The sequence below is a fragment of the Oncorhynchus mykiss genome, chromosome 8 (genome assembly GCF_013265735.2).
Source record: "Oncorhynchus mykiss isolate Arlee chromosome 8, USDA_OmykA_1.1, whole genome shotgun sequence".
Classification (NCBI taxonomy): Eukaryota; Metazoa; Chordata; class Actinopteri; order Salmoniformes; family Salmonidae; genus Oncorhynchus; species Oncorhynchus mykiss.
Window position 1 is genome coordinate 36664281 of NC_048572.1, and position 20245 is coordinate 36684525.

Consider the following 20245-nt stretch of genomic DNA (forward strand, 5'->3'; position numbering starts at 1 on the left):
AAGATGCTCTCAATGGTGCAACTTTTTGAGGATCTGAGGGCCTGTGCCAAATCTTTTCAGTCTCCTGAGGGGGGAAGCGACATTGTCGTGCCTTCTTCATGACAGTGGTGGTGTATGTGGATCATGTTAATTTCTTAGTGATGTGGACACCGAGGAAGCTCTCGACCCGCGCCACTGCGGGGACAAAATCGCCTCCTTTGTCTTGCTGACTTTGAGGGAAAGTTTGTCTTGGCACCACACTGCCAGGTCCCTGACCTCCCTCAGGGGGCAGCAGGTAACCTAGTGGTTAGAGCGTTGGGCCAGTAACCAAAAGGTTGCTGGATTGAATCCCGAGCTGACAAGCAAAAAATATTTTGTTTTGCCCCTGAGCAAGGCAGTTAACACACTGTTCCGAGGGCGCCGAAGACATGGATGTCGATTAAGGCAGCTCCTTGCACCTCTCTGATTCAGAGGGATTGGGTTAAATGCGGAAGACACATTTCAGTTGAAGGCATTCAGTTGTACAACTAGGTACCCCCCTTTTCCTCCCTAAGGGCGGTCTCGTCGTTGTCGGTCATCAGGCCTACCACCGTCATGCTCGTCACCAAACTTAGTGATTGTGTTGGTGTTGTCCGCAGCCACACAGTCATGGGTGAACAGGGAGTACGGGAGGGGACTAAGCACGCACCCTTGAGGGGTCCCTGTGTTGATGGTCAGCTTGGCCGATGTGTGGGTGCCTACACTCACCACCTGGTGGCCGGCACATCAGGAAGTCCAGGATCCAGTTGCAGAGGGAGGTGTTCATTCCCAGGGTCCTGAGCTTGGCGGGCACTATGGTGTTGAACACTGAGCGGTAGTCAATGAACAGCAATCTCACATAGGTGTTCCTCTTATCCAGGTGGAAAAGGGCAGTGTGGACTGCAATTCTTTGTGTTGCTGTGTCAACATGTATGGAAGGGGGTGCCTGTATTTCTCTTTAGTTCTATGCATGCCCATCACATCTTGACTGGGGTGGTATGTATGTGGTCCAAGGTTTGAGCCGTGTGTTAAGCGCCATCAGGTGCTCAATGACGTAAACAGACTCAAAATGTCTTAGTTAATGTCTCATTGTCACGATAGGAGCTATTTTGCTTCCCAGAATTTGTTTTGTTCTAAGATCAGAAAGGTATAATTTATGACCTAACTAAAGCGTGTGAAATATTACGTAACAGGGGCTTTAATGTATTTGTTTTTCAGATGGGAGTTGTAGTTTAACTGCATACAAGGTCAAGTTTTTTGTGCCTCGATGGAAACTCAAAGTACCATGATTCTCTTGGCTACTGCAAAGGCACGCCTACGCTAAATAAAACCACCGACTGTAATCCTTCGTTACTAGAAGCGAATGCTGGTGTTATTTTTCTGACTGCCACTCAACGTTAGTATTTGCCCTGTTTAATAATCAGAGAATGGACAACTCCGGGAAAGAGAAGGAAGCGATTCAGCTGATGGCTGACGCCGACAAGAAAGTGAAAACGTCTGGCTCGTTCTTGGGAGGCATGTTTGGGTAAGAGCGCTTCAGCAACGACGTTGTCAATAAAGCTAACCTTCGTTAGCTAGTTTATCATCACTCCGCATGCTAACTCCGTCTCTGGGTATTAGCACAGAGCTGTTCACCATTAGAGATTAATCATTGGCACCATGCCATCGTATGTAGCTAGCTCTACAATATGTCGTTATGTGACATCCTCTAAGCATGCCATAGTAAACATTTTGTCATTAAAATAACGAACTAGTTGCTAGCTACATCCTCATGCATGCTTCTGCAGACAGTCTGTTTAACCAGCTATAGTAGCGTTAGCTACCATTGCGCCTTCTAATGAGCTAAATTAGCGAATCTAAGCCTTGAAATATGCAGGTAATGGCAATCTGTCATTTGGGCAGTGGCTCTGATGCTAAATATCGAACTAACCACCTTTTTGGATGATTTGTGCACGTACACTTAGTAAGTGACTTACTATTGTCTGCCACAAACCAGTTACATTATTCCCTTCAAGTGAATGTAAACAACCTAGAAGCAGGTCACGACTCTTGGGCCTGTGCCATGAAGGCTAAGTAACATCCCAAAGGCAGGCGATTACTCTCCATGCATACATTTGTATTATTCTTTTGCGTTTTTAAAATTCTTAAACACCCATCGGGCCATCTGATACAGCACACCAATTCGGTCTCGACTTCTTTAACCATTTCTATGAAGTGTAATCCTATATGCCACCTTTGTGTGTGCTGTATTTATGAATGCATGTGCCTGTAATTTATTCCAATAGTAGGGCCTAGGAGTAGGTGTGTCTGCCAGTTCCAAGGCCACTGCAATGCAGGTCAGTCCGGTTCCAGTCTCTGGTGTATCTAACCAGCCAGCCTTTTGATGATCTCTATTTGGCAGCCTTATCAAATTGTATTGATCACATACACATATTTAGCAGATGTTATTGTGGGTGTAGTGAAATGCTTGTCTTCCTGGCTCCAACAGTGCGGTAGTATCTAACCATCGTCACCTGTCTGTACCCTACCTAGGGTCCTGTCTTTTGCACAATCATGTGACATGCCTGGATTTGAACCTTTATTGAACTTTTTCATCAAACTGTCTCCTTTGACATTGTCTTACATATGTGACATGATTACCCAAAACACGGGGCCCTAATCATACCATATCAGTGAAGAGAAGAATTATGTTGCGTTTGGTGTACACACACTAAGATTCACTGCATTCAGTTCCTGGCAGCCATCCAATAGTCTTCTTAATTAAATGAAATGGCTCTCAAAAGGGCCACTAAGGTGAAAGCAATGGAGGGGTCTAAATCTGACACTTCTAACTCTCCATTGTTAGAGAAAAGCCTACCTGGGTGTCTGGCTTTGGGCACAGCCTTTCTACTGTACTATACCGGGGAACAACCATTAACGTGCTGTATGAGGATCATATCAGATTGAGGTAGGCCTAAAGCCTTTCATTAAATGGCAGTCGACTTTCATACCGATTTTATAGACTATGGCGATATTGTCTATATGAATGCAGGTGCCACTGTATTGAAGCCATGGGATGCAGTTTATCATCGAGTACTTGCTTTATTGCGAGTGATAGGTTCAGTACACATCATTGCATTCTGTATATGAAAGTAGACTGGCCCTCTTTGAAGTCTGGTAGGATGCATTACACTCTTTTTGTTTATAAAGCCATGTTGCATAAACTTCCGCTGTACCTTACTTCATTGTTAACTTACAGACGTACCAGATACTACATGAGTTATTATGGACAAGAGCAAGCATTATTTTTATTTGTCAAACTGCAGCCAAGCATCGATCATGATGTCACTAGAATAAGACCCTCAATATTTATTGGAAAGGATCATTTAAGCTCATCGCTGTGCACATTCACCACCCTGTGAAGTTCATCATATTTTATATTCATCTGTCGCCTAATAAACTGCATGCTTTCCCGAGTCGTAGTGGGAGGACCACACAATATTTCATCGCGTGACTCCCAAGTTTGCTTCCCTGTGATGGTTATTATATACATTTTTCTACATAAAGGGGTTTCCACCAACATTTCTTGCATAATGCATTATACCGACACAAAGATCCACCTTGTCTAGCGTATTTTGTTTTGTCGGAAAGTTTACATACAAATTGGCTGCTTCCATCAGGCCTGCTGCAAATTAGGGAGAGAGAGACAGAGATCAATACCGGCACCACCATCCAACATGGCCGGCTGACTGATGTCTTCTCTCTCAGCATAAGGTGTTTGGTCAATAATGAAAGTGCTTGGTTGATGAAAGCACTGCATTGTAGTCTTTTCCTATACGAGCAACTTCACCTGGATCTGAAACTGTATGGCATAGGGTTAACACTCAAGACTCAAACCTATGTATTTTGCTCTCTTCTCTCTCCAGCGGCCCTCATAAAGTTGAAGAGGCTTGTGAAATGTACTGCAGAGCAGCCAACATGTTCAAGATGGCCAAGAACTGGAATGGTACACTTCTGTGTGCTCTATTTCACACTAAACATGGTTGACCTTGATTGAACGATTAGCCCATTAGTGGTTGTGACATTGTGTCAGAGTTGAGGTGTGTGTGCCTGTGCATCTCTGACGAAGGTAGTAATTCAAACTAAAGCGTTAAATGCTGTCAGTATGGGAAGTATTGACTATACAGTGCTGTGAAAAAAGTATTTCCCCCCTTTCTGATTTTGTCATTTTTTTCATATCTTGGACACGGAATGTTATCAGATCTTTAACCGAAATCTAATATTAGATAAACGGAATCTATCCATGGAACATTCTTCCAGGAGTCTTGACCATCATCCAGGTGCTTATTGATAAATTTGAGTCGACCTCTTGGATGACTTGGGTCCTGTTGTGTCTGGCGCAAACCGAACACTGCATTCCACATTAAGAACCCCGTAGCAACGGTCAGGCATGGTGGAAGTGTGATGGTTTGGGATGCTTTGCTGCCTCACGACCTGGACGACTTGCCATCATTGAAGGAGCCATGAATTCTGCTCTGAAAACAGTTCAGCCGTCTGTGAGCTGAAGCGCAGCTGGGTCATGCAACAAGAAAGTTATCCGAAAACACACAAGCACGTCTACACCAGAATGGCTGAAAAGCAACATTTTTAAAGTTCTGGAATGGCCTAGTCAAAGTCTAGACCTAAACCCGATTTTAAGATGTTGTGGCAGGACATGAAACTAGCAGTTCACATGCAAAAACCCACAAATGTCGCTGAGTTAAAGCAGTTCTGCATGGAAAGGGCCAAAATTCATCCACAGATTGTGAGACTGATCAACTACAGGAAGCATTTGGTTGAAGTCGTTTCAGCTAAACGTGTCGCAATCAGTTATTGAGTGTCGGGGCAATTCATTTTTTTTTTGGGTGTTGAATAACTTTAATTCAACAAATGAAATAAGTATCCGTGTTATTTGTTCACTCGTGTTCCATTTATCTAGTATTTGATTTTGGTTGAAGATCTGATAACATTCAGTGTCAGAAATATGCAAATATAGAGTGAATCGGCACGAGGTTGACGTGTTTAAATAACAGTAGCCTACACACATGAGACTGGCAGGGTGTGCTGCCCACTCCTCTGTGTGGATGGAGTCACTGTGTTTTGAAGTCATTTTAGCTGTGTGATTCCATCTATAATTCTGTAATTGCACAGCACTATTCTTGGAGGGCCTTGAGGAACAAGGTGCAATGAATTTGCTTTATGTTGAGGTTAAATGTGTTTGTTTGTGTGTGTGTCTCCAGCTGCTGGTAATGCCTTCTGCCAGGCGGCCCGGATCCACATGCAGCTCCAGAACAAACACGACTCGGCCACCAGCTTCATCGATGCAGGAAACGCTTTCAAAAAGGCAGACCCCAGCGGTGAGATACCGCACACCAAAATGCCAAACTGGGCCTTTAGGCTACAGTAGTTGACCTCAAACAGCCTGCTTTAACCTTAGTTTACTACATTTCAGTCCCTTGTGAAAGTAGCAAAAACTGCTGCACATTTTCCAGGGCTAATAGAAGTGTGTGGTATGTGTCAGTCAGATCCACAGTTGTGGCTCTAGAAAGGTAGAATGAGCAGAACGGGCTCTATGGAGAAGCTAGTCTACTGGGAAGAGTGATTTTGAATTAGAATTCCCAGTCATTTCTTAGTGTTACACACGATACGTCCAAGTCTTTCTGGGTACTGTGTCAGAAATCAGGCCACCCTGTATAGGTTGTCTGTTTGCATCTGACATGTGGGCCAACCATCAGCTCCGGGGTCAGAGGTGAGAGAGCCATGCTGTATTGATGACCATAAACTGGGTGGTTCAAGCCCTGAATACTGATTGGCTGACAGCCGTGGTATATCAGACCGTATACCATGGGTATGACAAAACATGACATTTTTACTGCTCTAATTATGTTGGTAACCAGTTTATAATAGCTATAAGGCACCTCAGGGATTTGTGGTAAATGGCCAATATACCACGGCTAAGGGCTGTGTCCATTCACTCCTCAATGCGTCATGTCTAAGAACAGCCCTTAGCTGTAGTATATTGGCCATATACCACATGCCCTCGTGCCTTATTGCTTTACTATATTAAACTGTGACTATATTGCAAAAAGAAATGCCCTTGAGTACCGTTCAATAAATATTTACTGAGTAGAATTGAGTAGCTCCAGTGGGCTCTCCTCTTTACCTTTTGGTATGAATAAAACGGTAGAAAGTTGGGGCTGGAGTACCATCCCTGGGATGGTTATTATTGAGGTTAGCCTGCCATGTTGTCGAGAGTGGGTTTAATAATAAACCCACCCACTGGTGGTGATGGAATTATAACCTACTGTAGATGAAATGCCAAGCCAGCCACAAGGAAAAATAAGATTTAATGTGATGCAACCTTGATCCACGAGAGAATCGTAACGCAAGAGCATGCATTGTTTCTTTCACTACTTTCCAATTTTCAGAAATCTCCTTTTGGATTGTTTACCCTTTGACGAATGTATGCATCTAACCTACCCTAATACTGTCTGTCACTCTTAACTCTCCCCTCTTCCTTTAATGCTGCCAATAGAGGCTATCAAGTGCTTAAACGCAGCTGTTGATATATACACAGACATGGTAAGACAGACGCTCACAGATGAGGACATGCATGGCCAGAAACATACAATACATTGTCATGGTTCATCATCACCAGTGTTCATGAATGACCGATTTAATTTCCTTGTCAGAATTCCTTTTGGCTGTAGTTGTAAAACTGTTCTGATGATGCAGGTTGTACTATTTCATTCCAATGCTCTTCTCTCAATGGCACCCTCCCTAAAGGAGCCCAGGCTCCTTGAAGATGCTCCCCTCTGTTTCAAAAGAGTGCTGTATTGCGTGGAGTAGCTTACAAAGGCCATTTCAACTGCAGCGTTTGTATTGTGACGCAAGGCTAGATTTTAAAGTACTTGGTTTCTCTGCAAAGCCAGTTCTTAGTAATGATTTCTCTCCTCTCTCTAAAGCCACTTAGTAACGATCAGGGTCCAGAGCATTTCCTGGTCTGGTCACGTACGTAGTAAGGTAAAACTCCCGGCCCCAGTATTGATTCCTGTCCTGTGTTTGGCTCGTCCAGGGAAGGTTCACCATCGCAGCCAAACACCACATCACCATCGCAGAGATCTACGAGTCAGAACTGGTGGATATAGAGAAGGTGCGTTTTGAATATGTTTGTGCTGTCGTCGTATATGGTTATTGGACTAGTAAAGGTGTCTGAAGACATGGAATATTTGGAATAGTTTACCAAATTCTCGCCGTCTCATTTCCTTATTGGTTTACATTAGAAAGAAAATCCATTATTTTGCCTTTTCTGGACCTCTACTCAGTGTTTTGGTTCCCATTTCCCCCTGGTCCTGCTCTAGGCCATCGCCCACTATGAGCAGGCAGCAGACTACTACAAAGGAGAGGAGTCCAACAGTTCTGCAAACAAGTGTCTACTGAAGGTGGGGGCCTACGCCGCTCAGTTGGAACAGTACGCAAAGGCCATCGAGATCTACGAACAGGTGTGTGTGTGTGTCAACTCGGCATGCTTGTGGGTGCACGTGTGTCTGAACAGAAACTGATTTGTATATCAATGGTTTCCCAATGAAATTGATGAACCCAGTGAATTGACCGTGTTCGTGTGTGTGTGTGTGTGTTACCAGGTTGGATCCAGCACCATGGATAACCCCCTGCTGAAATACAGTGCCAAAGAGTACTTCTTCAAAGCCTCTCTGTGTCACTTCATCGTGGATGAACTTAACGCCAAAGTCAGTCGGCAGCGTCATGTCACCTAGACCATAAGGGATTCAGTGCCCTTCTGATTTGTAAATGAAGCAGTCCTCTGACTTAGTGCTTTGTATGAAGGAAAACTGCATTTAAATGTTTTTATTTCTGCAGCTTGCTGTCGAGAAGTACGAAGAGATGTTCCCAGCCTTCTCTGACTCAAGAGAGTGCAAGCTGTTGAAGGTATATCACTGACCCCATCTAAAGCCTTCGATTTGTTATTTGTATCCCTTTATGGTGTTGATCATGGTAATATATTAAAGTTATATTGTGCAAAGTTCACTAGATCTCAAAGCGCTTACATGGGATGCGGTTATGTCATCCACTACTACTGTGTAGCACCTGCACGGCAGCCATTTTGCAGAAGCAATCTGATAAGCTACTGTAAATCACTGTTTTACAGAAACTCCTGGATGCTCATGAGGAACAGAACTGTGAAGCTTTCACAGAAGCAGTAAGTCTAAATGGCTCATTGATTCACAGGGCGGGCTGCTTTTTCCCTTTGGAAATAATGTAGGTCTGATGTCGTTGCCTATCATTGGAATGGTGAAAGCCCTTGACTCCAGTATATGGCATTCACAAATGCAGTCATGCCAGATCAGTAAATAATTTAAGGAAAGAAAGCATGGATTCCTTTTAGTATTTTAACAGGTGCTTAGATTTAATCTTATTCCCTTTCGATTTCCATCAGATTAAAGAGTTTGACTCCATCTCTCGTCTGGACCAATGGCAGACCACCATGCTGCTGCGCATCAAGAAGACCATCCAAGGGGACGAGGGAGACCTGAAGTGAGACCACGACAGGGGGAACACATGGCATGCCACCCCTCTCCACGACTTCACCCCTCATCCCATATTGTTTTTGTGCAATGACTCAGCCCAGGTTCTTACATACAGAATGTCCAGTTAGTTAAATCCGCTGCAATGTCTAGTCCAGGGATCTGACTTTTGGGGAGGGATTTGAGGTTTTGGTCAGCTAAAAAAAATTGTTTAATTTAGCAAATCTGTTCCCAAGTATTCCCACAAATTAAAAAAAGGGATATGCGATCGTGTATCCATGCAATGAAGGTGTGAAATTATGATTATTTTATTTTCAAATACAATCTCTTTTTGGGCTTTGTTGTGGTACATTTGCAGTGTACAAATGATTAGAATTATGTTCTGGCCCCGAAACCATCCGCTCCTACAAAAATGATCCTGCGTCTGAATCTAGCTGCCTACCCCCGGTGTAGGTCTTTATAAAGACTTATGTATACGCTGTTGAATTCTATTATATCAGTGCTCTCTTATCACCAAACTCTAGTTAGGATGTGGGTCCAGTCGCACCTCTTTCTGGAGGATAGATCCGATACGTTTCCTGTTTAGTGGTGAGTGAACTTCTGAGAAGGGCAGAGAGGCATTCTAATTCCAAGGCATTGACCACTGATGTTAGTATTGAGCGCACAAACACTGCATGATTTGTACAGTTGTAATTCATGATTCTATTAGGTTCAACAGGTGTGACTTTTCATGTAGGAATTAGTATTTTAAATATATATTTATATTGTGTTTGCTTGGCTTCCAGCTGAAAAGTCTTACAAGGGAAATGTCCATTACTTATATATCATAAATGGTTCTTGTAAACAAAGGTAATCCAGCCTGAGATGACACAATGAATTGTTTCGTATTTAAAATTTAAAAAATCTTATTATTGAAATGGGACAATTGATACAAATACAATCAAGACATGGCCAGAAAGTATATTTTGCTTAGTTGGTATTTTTTCTCCATATTTCTTATGAGGTTATCTACACAATCTGCCTATGTGAGGCGACTTCCTAATTCTGCTTGTAAATGATTATTTTTTTAAACGCAGAGCTAAGAAAATCTCTTGCCCACTGTAAGAACAGTTTCACTTCTAAACTCCAGCTTTGTTCTTTCATTGTCACTCATGTTGATGTACTATGTGTCGTGAAGTTGTAACCATGTTGGTGTTTGCTAGTGCATCCTCTAGCTGGCAACTAGCAGAGCTGTAGTTCTTTGTGTGTATAGGTAATTGTGTTGCGCAACATTTCCTAGTAGTGATGAGCTGCGGCAAGGTTTTTACTGAGTGCCCCACAACGTAGGAGGCAGTCAGCCTGCATATCAAGCTTCTTTCAGATGGAATGGTGCTCTTTTCTTTTTATTTGGTCTGTGTCTCAAAATTAACTAAATAAAATCATTTATCATTCTGTGGGTCTACTGATATTGCTGTTTGTCGAAAACTTAGTCCACGCAATTTGAAAATGATATGTGCATGTATATTTTAATTTGTATTAGTGATCATGTTAGGAGTAAATGTCAAAACATGAATTAAGCATACTTAGGCAGAGATTCTGATTGCGGGTTATAGACCTTGCAGCTTTTTTTCCCGATCAAGGCTATTTCCGAGTAAGCCAACATATGCCGCGTCGACCGTGAATGGTGTCTCAGCGGAATCATTGCCTTGAATGATACATTTATACACAAACAAGATTGCAACCGTACCATGTATTGTTTATAGCTTAGTTTTGGGTCTGGAACTCATCTTTCTGGTAAAAAAATGTTATACATTGCTGAGATGTACTCACTTGATGCAAGCTCAAATACATAGTACAAATAGTATGAAAATACATTGATTTATTTTCCTATTCAACAAAAGTGGGGCTTAAAATGACATGTTTTTTCTAAATATAGGAACAATCAAATAAACAACTTACCAAGCTAACATATAATTATTTTAAAATGGTAATAGCAAGGATCATTTAGCTATTAGATTTAGACTCGCTAGACCCCTCAGACTCAATCCTGGACCTCAAGCCAGTTCCACTGTTGTCTTTCATCATTCCCCCTCTAATCGGGGACTGATTTAGACCTAGGACACCAGGTGTATGCAATTCATTATCAGGTAGAACAGAAAACCAGCAGGCTTCCGAAATGTGGACCGGAGGCTCAGTACGGAGGATGTGACGCAAATGCGGCGCCTCCGGAGGCTTTCGGAGAGCAAATCGAACTCCATACCGCATCGCCGTGTGCCTCCCAAATTATGTAACAATGTGAAGGTCTCCTTATAGCTCTGTATAGATCCGCATCGACATGAATAGTTGATGGTAGTTGATGGTAGGTGAGGTCCTGTATAAACACAAACCCACTTCCTTGACAACAGCTCTGCTCCGTGAAGAAGTGTGAACGTTCTGACCTCTGCGGAGGCCGCGTCGCAGTAAACGCTGTACGTCCACTGCAGACATCAGATGGACCAATCAGAGCCTTTAAGAGTTGAATACCCTTGCGCTCGACCAGGGTTGTCAAACTCATTCCATGGGCCTAGCGTCAGCAGGTTTTTTTTTTTTTTTTTTTACTAATTAGGGCCCTTAATTCATCAATCAAGTACAAGGGAGGAGCAAAACCCACAGCCACTCGGCCCTCTGTGGAATGAGTTTGACACCTGTGCACTAGACTGTCCCCTTTCATATTCTGTCTCCCAGAGGGAGAGTAAATCGATTATTTGTCTGGATAGGCCAGAAAGTGTGACACGTTACTTCCTATGCGGTCTGAAACCTGACACTTCCAGGTCCGTTCTGAGAGTGGTAGCTGAGTGCAGACAGATAAAGCTTTCGAGGCACTGAACCCTACGACGTTCACATATGGCTTTGTACACCAAAATATCAGTTGGAACCTGTTCAGAACTGCTCAATATTTGAGAGGTTAAAATCCACAATACCTAGAACCCACAATCCGATTCAATCCCAGCCTAAATTTCAAAAAGGCAACCCCGTAACGTTTCGTCAACAGAGTAGAGGACAGACATAAAATATGAATTCAGACCCAATAAATAGACACTTTCATATGTATATGGACAGTGAAGCTACACATTTTAATTTGGCTCTATCCTCCAGCATTTTTGGATGAGAGCAAATGTCTCATATGGGACAACAGTACAGAATGTCACTTTTTATTTGAGGGTATTTTAATACTCTGTGTTAAGTTTTGCCTGATAGGAACTGAATGGTGAATGGAGTAATTGTATTTCTGAGTAGATAAGATGTTTCAGAACACTTCAAAATGAATCCGGATAATGCCATGATTAAGAAAAATCAGGAATGAATAATGACTAGTGAGAAGGTTACAGAACGTGCTAACCTGACCATTAACATGGGAGTTCAGCATTTTTTGGGGGGGATGATCTTTGTGCCTCTAACTTCCTCACCCATCATTATTCACAATTCATTTATGAATGATCCATAATCATGGTAGCATCCACATTCATGTAGAAATGTTCAAAAACGTCCTTATTTACAATAAAAGTCACTCCAAAATGACAATACATGATTCACCATACAGTTCATTGGTCAAAACATAACCCAAAACAAACTGCAAATGCATCCAATTGACACCTGTGCACTAGTTTGTAGTCACAAACTTAACATAGTCATACAAATATGGAACCAAATACTACACTTTTGACAACTTTAATACACTATAAGTGAATGTGTCCAAATACTTATGACTTCTTCAAATGGGAGGGACTAGAGTCAGTGGTGCCAGGGAAACAGCCTCTCCCTCAAAGTCAGCAAAAACCAAGCAGCTGATTATGGACTACAGGAAACGAGGAGAGGAGCACGCCACTATTGTCATCGGCCGGGCTGCAGTGGAGAAGGGTAAAAAGCTTCAAGTTCCTCAGCGTGCACATTACAGAGAACCGGACATGATCCAATCACACCCCCGCCGTGGTTTTAGCAGCAGTGTCTCTCAAACCTCAGGCGCCTGAAGACATTCAGCACGGGCCCTAGGATCCTAAAGAAGTTGAACAATCGAGAGCCTCTTGAACGGCTGCATCGCCGCCTGGTACGGCAAACGCACCGCCCTCAACTGGAAGGCCCTACCGAGGTTGGTGCGGACGACCTAATGAATAACTGAGGGCGAGCTCCTTGCCCTCCAGTACATCTACACCAGCCCGTGTCTTAGGAAGGCCCCAAAGATCTTTAAGGACTCCAGTCACCCGAGTCATGGACTGTTCACTGTTACCATCTGGCAAGTAGTATCCGAGTATTGGGTCTCGGACGAACAGGCTCAGAGACAGCTTCTACCACCGGGCCATCAGACTGCTAAAAATTCAAACCTAGCACAGATCTGCACCGTAGAGACTATTTGCATTAGGCACCTTAGAAATGATTTGCACTACACACATATTCAACCCTTCCACACAAACACACATAAACACACACACACCTATAAACACACACACACAAGCACTGAGCTCACACACTCAATGCTGCTGTTCTAGTACTATTGATTCCACAACCCACTTTATATTTGTTAATAGTGTAAATACAGTCCATTATTACTACTCATATTGCCTCTTCTACTACTTGTTATTTTCTACTTGACTCTTCACTGTTATTGTTGATTGATGTACTGCATTGAGGGAGCTAGGGCAAACATTTCACTGCACCTTGTATACCAGCTGTAAACTGTGTACGTGACGAATACATTTGATTTGATTTCGATACAGTGCTTTCAATTTGTACACGGAAAAAAAGGTAGTGTCCTGTTGTCGCCTCGTATGAAACATTTGACCTCAAAATCCAAAATGCTGGAGTATAGAGCCAAATTAAAGGAATTATCTTCAGTGCCCAAATGCATACGGAAGGGAGTGTACATTGAAATACATGCCAACCTACACCACAGTATCTTCAGTGGACACCTCCAGGTCTTCCACAGTCCCAATGTCCTCTGGTACACTGTGTTGTTCCTCATTAGAGACAGCAGCGCTCGGTGTCTCAGTCTCCAGTTCTGATGTCTGCACTGTGACACACTCCTCAGAGATAGGGGCACACTCTGAAACTGCCTCCTCGGGATCCGCAATGGCCGTCGTATCTGAACACGGCCCAGCTTCCAAATCTGGAGCCAAGATGGTCTGCGACACCGCAGTTTCCAGAACACATGAAGTTGAAAGACTGGTCTCTGAAACTGGGGCAAATATGGCCCCTGAAACAGTGACTGGGACAGAGACAGACACAGTCTGGACAGGGAGGACGCCAGAGGAGGACGAGGACACAGAGATGGAGGACATAGAGACAGGGATAGTAAAGGGGACAGAGACAGTGGATCCATCCAGAGAGATGACACTGGCCCCGGTGCAGTCTGTGGTGACGATGGGTAGCTGGGTCCCAGCCGGCATCTCTGTCTGGATGACCGTGAACCCACCCAGGGTGGTGTGGCTAACCAGGGCGATGGTCCCTGGGTCGCCCCAGCTGGCTGAGAGGGTGATGGGCTCACCAGGAACCAATATGGTCCCCTCCTGGAGCCTACCTCCAGCTCCACTATCCCCTTCCAGCTCCCGAACCACAGTCTCTATTTTAACCTTTCTACCAAGGCTTCTGGGCTTCTTAGTCTTTTTCTCCATGTTGTCCTTGAGGACCACCAGGTAGTTCTTCCATGGAGTGTTTTGGTCGTGAGTCTGTGGAATAAAGTGCACATCTTCAAATAACAGGCGTTTTGCAGCACATATCAATGTCTCCAACATGACGTATCGCACACATTTGAGTATTGAAACAAGTGTTGTTGCAGTAGTGTAGTAACGCACCATGGTGTGCCTGCGTACGGTGGACTTGTCCGTGAAGGTACGGTTGCAGAGGCCACACATGTAGGGCTTCTCCCCTGTATGAATCCTCTGGTGCCTCTGGAGGGCATTCAGCTGGGTGAACTGCTTATCACAATCTGTACAGTGGTACGGACGCTCACCTGAGACAGTTACACACACAGGTCAGACAGGGGTTAAAGGGCAAGGGTCAGCAGAGGAAGACATTTTCAAGGGGTAATAATTCACTATAAAATGCAAGATACCGAACTATTAGACGGTAGTAGCAATGTGTCTTGTGATGACTAACTGTAACATTCGATGCAGTCAGCATGAAAATAAAATGGCTACATAAGATGTAATAACGCAGTGGTTACCTGTGTGTATCTTCATATGCTGGTGGAGGGAGTTTCTCTGGGCGAAGGCCCGACCACATTGTTCACACTTGTAAGGCCTGGAGCCTGTGTGGATTCTGGAGTGGTGTTTCAGGTATTCTTTAGAGGCAAAGCTTTTCCCACAGCTCTCACACATAAAAGGCTTCTCTCCTGGTAGGCCAAACAAAACAGATTGGTTTAGACTGGTTTGTGTAGATCTAAGAAACAGTGTAAAAAATCCTGATTAAATCAGGAAAAGCCAAACCTAGCAGCTTTAAAACATTTTTACAGTGCATCTGTGTAAGAAGTGAAAGTCTTACCCGTGTGGGCCCTTTTGTGATAGGACAACATGTGGTTCTGGGTGAACCTCGCATCACACTGGTCACAGGCGAAAGGCTTCTCTCCTGTGTGAGTCCTGCGGTGTGTCTTGAGGGCTGAGCTCTGGGAGAACTTGGCTTCACAGTCAGTGCAGGAGTAGGGCTTGTCTCCTGTGTGCGTTCTCTCGTGTAGCGTCAACGCTGTCTTAGAGCTCAGCGCCTTGTTACACACAAGACAGGTGTGTCGCTCGCCGCCTCCCTCGTGCACCTAGACGTAGAAAAGAGTCAATATTTATCGTCTCAATTAATGATTAGTCTTGCAGCAAATTGAAAAGGATATACCATTTTCACATTTTGCCTTTTGACCAGACACACATGGGTTTAGCCACCGACGGCTCTGGTCAAAAGTTGTGCCCTACGTGGGGAACAGGGCGTCAATCGAGAGAATCCTACATAAAAGTGTTACAAAAGCAGTCCCAAGTCCTCTGACTCGGACCCATCCCAACCTGTCGTCGGTGGCGCGTCACGTCCTTCTTGCGTTTGAAGGTCTTGGTGCAGACGTCACAGGGGAACAGCCTTTCGTCACTGTGGACGTGTCTCTGGTGGATCTTCAGGTTGCAGCGGTTGGCGAAGGTCTGCTGGCAGGTGTCACAACGGTACGTCACCTCCCCCTGCACACTGTGGCTCGTCCTGGTGGTCATGGTAACAATGTAGTTATTAGAGACGTGATCAGAACAACAATGACAATAGTTGAGAGCTCAGGTTTCCTAACCCCTTTACAAGTGCTCAAAGCACTTTACATTGTACAGTACAGAGTAGGTCTACATTTGTCTTCTCTCATTTTCAAACCCACCCATTCATGATCCAACGAATGTCTAACTAATGTGTAATATCCAACTCCACCTACTTGACGTGCTTCAGGTAGCTCTTCTCATAGTGGAAGGTCCGTTGACATTTGTCACACTTGTATTGAGTGTCAATACGTCTGGATGATCTGTTGGTGGCACGCTCCTCTCCCTCCTCCTCACCCTCCTCTTCCTTGCTGGGCAAGAAGAGGGAGTCATCTGGACAATCCTCTGGTATATCTCCCTCTTCCACCTCATCTTCATCATCAACGTCTGTCGACTCCAGTCCCGCCCCCCCTTTTTCAGGCAGAGGCTCTGGAAGGGCCTCTTCTGCCTCCTGTGTAATAACAATAATCGTCAAGATCAATTGGACAGCACTTTTGTCTAGATGTTTTAAATGCTTTACTACATGCCTCATCCGCCAAATCAAAGCATCAAAACATTGCACCTACCTGTGTGTTGTAAGTGTTCTCCTCCTGACTGGTTGTCTGAGTGTTGTTGTCAGGCAGATCTTCCATCTGCGCCAGGGTCTGGTCCTTCATCTTCCTCACGTACTTCTTCTTAGGAATGTCAATGAAGACTCTGCGCCCTGCCAGCCTGTTACTCCTCCTCCCAGAGACCTCAGTGTCTTTATTCACCTCTGACTTCTCCTCCTCGGCTGTGACCGCGACCTTTGCCCTTTTCTCCCCCCTCTCTGGTTTGGTAGGAGGGGTCAGCCTCTTGGTGGAGGCTATTTTGGGAACTTTGTTGACTCCGACCCCCAGCGCCCCATCCTCCTCTCCTACATCATACAAATCATATTCCGTGTCTTGTGACATGGATGCCTCAACCCTGTGCAGACTCAAGCTGCCTTCATAGAGAACCGAGCTGCAGGCCTGGACAAGGCTCTTACACTCCAACAGTGTTGCCACTTCATGTATTACACCAATCGTGTCTTTAGCAAACTCTTTATCCACCTCCAGTTTGCCAGTGTATACATATTCCAAGAACCTGGTGAAATCAGTGGTTCGAACGTTCCCCAAGAATAGTTTCTTGGGTGGGTCCGGTGCCAGTAGGATGTTCTTGAAGTAGCCGCTGGAGGCAGCTAGGACCGCCTGGTGAGCCTCAAACTCTTCCAGCTCACCCTGGAAGTCGACCTGGACTGTGACATCGCACAGGTGACCATGTAGCCTGAGCTGGTGCAGAGACTGAAGCATGTCCTCATGGTGGAAGGCTGAGGAGAGTTGGACCACTTGGTCACTCATGGTTCATACTGTTGATGCTGATAAGACAAATGTTATAAAAAACAGATCAATGGTAGCAAAGCAATCCATTCCTGGCTAAAGTTAACTTTTTTGTTGTTGGAGTGACCATGTGGATTTATAACGTTAGTGACGTTAGCTAGTTAGATCTATTCACTTAGCTTGCTAGCTATATAACGTTATGGTTAAGGCCTGTGCTTGGGGATAGCTTAACATAGCTAACGTTAGGTGGCTGGCTAGATGGGAAAAGCAGCTGGCTAGGCAAGCTCAAAAACGAGTTTGACTCAATCAGCTGCCCATGTTTCGACTGGCCAGCCGTCAAAAACGGAGTAACGTTAGCGCACAAGCGAGTTAGCATCAAGCTAACGTTAAGCTTACTAGACTGAGCCGCGGCAATAAGCTAGCTAGTCAAAAGACAGAAAAAACAGTAATGGTTGTTTTTCCACGAAACACTTTCTTTTGCAGTGTTTCGGTTATGATCAGCAAGCAACAGCGGAATATGTGCAATGAACGTGTACGCATCACAACCAACTCTTTCTTACCGTAAGCTCGGTAAAATGGCAGCCCTTCACAAATGCAGCACAACGAAAGTATTTCCTGTAAAATCTGCACCCGAAATCGAGAGATCCGTTTTCACTTCGGCCATGTTGGATAGATTCGGTCCGCTTCGGATGATTTGGGATAGGTTCTAAGTACCCGTTTCAAATGTTCACAAGGAACGTCAGAACAAAGCGACTCTGGATCAGTTCTTAGGATCATTCGAACGTGTTTCTAGAAATAACGACATCAAAATGAAATAAATCATTACTAGTCTATTCGGCTCATGGTGTCGCGGTACCTTTGCAAATGCAAAAAAACAAACAATGTATTTGTCATTATGTAGAAGAAGAAAATAACATCTTCAGACGCATATCAATTGCATTGCCATTTTTTTTAAAATTCATAGATAATAGATTAATAATGTATTTTGTAAATCACAGTGTCCACATGGTGGTGCCCTTTCCTTGTATTTCAATATTGTGCGATTTAGAAGCCCCCGTCTTGCCTCTGCAGAGAATAGATAAGTGCAAACTGTACTTATGGTCTTTTGTCTGGGTCTTGATTATTTCAGGGGTGTAAGTGCTGGGCTGAAACAAAAGCCCGCCCAACCAGTAATTGAATCCCTGGTATATGCATTTCTGAGCTTCTTGTCAAATTTAGGCATTTTGGCTGAGAGGAGCAATAAAACAGAAGCCTTCAGAGTTGATTCCACTTGAACTCGATCCAACACACAAATCAGCCCCACGTTTTCCAGACTGTAGACCGTCATTCCAAGGCTGTACGCTAAGATACTTTAGGAGGAATCACTGGGGGCCTGTGCAGCTGCCAGTGGAGTTTTATTGTCAGAGGAAATCCATATACCTTACATTTCCCTTAATGACTTCTGCAAGCGTTCAGCCTCTTCCGGTAGTGGTGAGTCACCCTGCTAGTGCTCTACTGAGGACAGGAGGCTGTGGTTTTCAGCTCTGGCCTGGAGACTAGCTACCACGTCTTTCTGTCTATCGCGCCTCAACGCACAGTCGCGCACACACACACACACACACACACACACACACACACACACACACACACACACACACTGACTGCATCTCAAATGATTCCCTATTCGTAGTGCTCTATTGTTTTCTGACCAGAGCCCTACGTGATGCAAATGCTTAGTAAAAGGTGATGAGTTCAGCAAACAATCTCCCCCACGTTGGGACATGTTTTCCCTGCCTCAGGGCAGACAAGCAAAATACCACTGCTTACATTGAACGGTACACAAGCAACGGGACAAAACATTGACTGTGTGAGAGGAGAAAACAAACCCCCACATCCTGGAAATACATATTTTCTGATGGGGGTTTTAGAGGACATTCTCATAAACACTCTGATATTCAATGGCTAAAGGGGAATTCTGTCAGGGTTTGTCAGCTGGAGTCATGCAAACACTTTGATGTGGATTTGGATGTGGTGGGGGAGAGAGCGTGTCCTAGTAAGACCTCTCCATAGTTGCCTGTTAGCCTACGAGTCATAATCTAAGCAGATGATGAACTGAAAGGCTGACTGTAACACCAGACCATTACATAGAGCTGTGGCTTACTGGTCTGGCTGTGAAAAAATAACCTCTCTCTCTCTCTCTCCCCCTTTCTCTCTCTCTCTCTCCCTCTCCCCCCATTTCTCTCTCTCTCTCCCCCTCTCTCTCTCTGTTTCTCTCACTCTCTCCCTCCCCCTCTCTCTCTCTCTCTCTGTTTCTCTCTCTCCCTCCCCCCCCCCCCCTCTCTCTCTCTGTTTCTCTCTCTCTCTCTCTCTGTTTCTCTCAGTTTCTCTCCCTCTCTCTGTTTCTCTCTCTCTCTCTATTTCCATTCAACCACAGGGCTAATGCCAGACCGACCAGACTCTGTCCAACTCAGCATTCAGTCTGTGGTGACTCTCAGTAAAAAGTGTTCTCAGTAAAAAACATGTTTTATGAAATAGCATATTCATGAAGGCTCTTGAATAGCCTGCAGTGATTCTGTGCAAATAGTATTTCTGTGTAACTCTTCAAGTGCGGACATGGTGGACATATAAATGCTGTATTCACTGTTGTTGTTCTTAATATATGCCTCCCTGTCCTGTCCTTGGGATAGTCGGTCTTTGTTAACCTTGTGGAGATGTGGAAGAGGCTTATAGTTGTTTTTGTCAATGAATATGAATCTCCGCCCATAATTACAGTATGTAAGCAATGGAACTGGAGCCAGGTGAGAAACGGACTAAGCTGTGTGTTTATGTAGCTCTGTCAAGGCTAAGGTGCTAACTCCCTGGTACGCCTTAACACTGCCAGGATGCACACAGGCCATTCCAGGTCAGCCACGCACATACCCACATGCACAGAGACACACATAAACACACATGTACACACATGTACACACACATCAACACATACATGTACACACACACACACACACACACACACACACACACACACACACAATCCAGACCTGTCACTGGTAGCTGCTCTTACTACTTCAATAGTTCCCTTTTTCCCTTCTTTCCTCAGTGGCTCGGTTCCAAACCACAGACAGGCTGTCCAGAATATAGCTGCAACTCATCA

At 44.4% G+C, this 20245-nt stretch overlaps 2 protein-coding genes across 3 annotated transcripts; one reads left to right on the forward strand and one right to left on the reverse strand.

Moving 5' to 3' along the window:
* The first annotated feature begins 1311 nt into the window (after positions 1-1311).
* Positions 1312-9989, forward strand: LOC110529878 (beta-soluble NSF attachment protein). Of its 2 annotated transcripts, XM_021612521.2 has the most exons (10): positions 1312-1522; positions 3903-3982; positions 5256-5372; positions 6551-6597; positions 7091-7168; positions 7377-7517; positions 7659-7763; positions 7894-7962; positions 8183-8233; positions 8471-9989. In XM_021612521.2, the coding sequence occupies exons 1-10, from the start codon at positions 1425-1427 to the stop codon at positions 8570-8572; spliced, it is 888 nt and encodes a 295-aa protein (XP_021468196.1). In that variant the 5' UTR covers positions 1312-1424; the 3' UTR covers positions 8573-9989. The 2 variants fall into 2 exon arrangements, with proteins under 2 accessions (XP_021468196.1, XP_021468198.1); XM_021612523.2 differs by lacking the exons at positions 3903-3982; positions 6551-6597 and having other exon boundaries at positions 1332-1522.
* A 410-nt stretch (positions 9990-10399) lies between these two features.
* On the reverse strand, positions 10400-18058 carry gzf1 (GDNF-inducible zinc finger protein 1). Its single transcript, XM_021612520.2, has 8 exons — positions 17676-18058; positions 16345-17153; positions 15955-16229; positions 15554-15737; positions 15051-15315; positions 14734-14901; positions 14363-14520; positions 10400-14236 (listed from the first exon to the last, which is right to left on the reverse strand). The coding sequence occupies exons 2-8, from the start codon at positions 17134-17136 to the stop codon at positions 13454-13456; spliced, it is 2625 nt and encodes an 874-aa protein (XP_021468195.2). The 5' UTR covers positions 17137-17153; positions 17676-18058; the 3' UTR covers positions 10400-13453.
* Between the last annotated feature and the right edge of the window lie 2187 nt (positions 18059-20245).

What these genes read in the sequence shown, in the direction of transcription:
- LOC110529878 (XM_021612521.2), top strand. Translation starts at nt 1,425, where the DNA reads ATGGACAACTCCGGGAAAGAGAAGGAAGCGATTCAGCTGATGGCTGAC. An exon ending in GATGGCCAAGAACTGGAATG is followed by an intron (nt 3,983 to 5,255) that starts GTACACTTCTGT and finishes GTGTGTCTCCAG; the next exon opens with CTGCTGGTAATGCCTTCTGC. An exon ending in TTGATATATACACAGACATG is followed by an intron (nt 6,598 to 7,090) that starts GTAAGACAGACG and finishes TGGCTCGTCCAG; the next exon opens with GGAAGGTTCACCATCGCAGC.
- gzf1 (XM_021612520.2), bottom strand. Translation starts at nt 17,136, where the DNA reads ATGAGTGACCAAGTGGTCCAACTCTCCTCAGCCTTCCACCATGAGGAC. An exon ending in AGAACACTTACAACACACAG is followed by an intron (nt 16,230 to 16,344) that starts GTAGGTGCAATG and finishes GTTATTACACAG; the next exon opens with GAGGCAGAAGAGGCCCTTCC. An exon ending in CCGTACGCAGGCACACCATG is followed by an intron (nt 14,237 to 14,362) that starts GTGCGTTACTAC and finishes TTTATTCCACAG; the next exon opens with ACTCACGACCAAAACACTCC.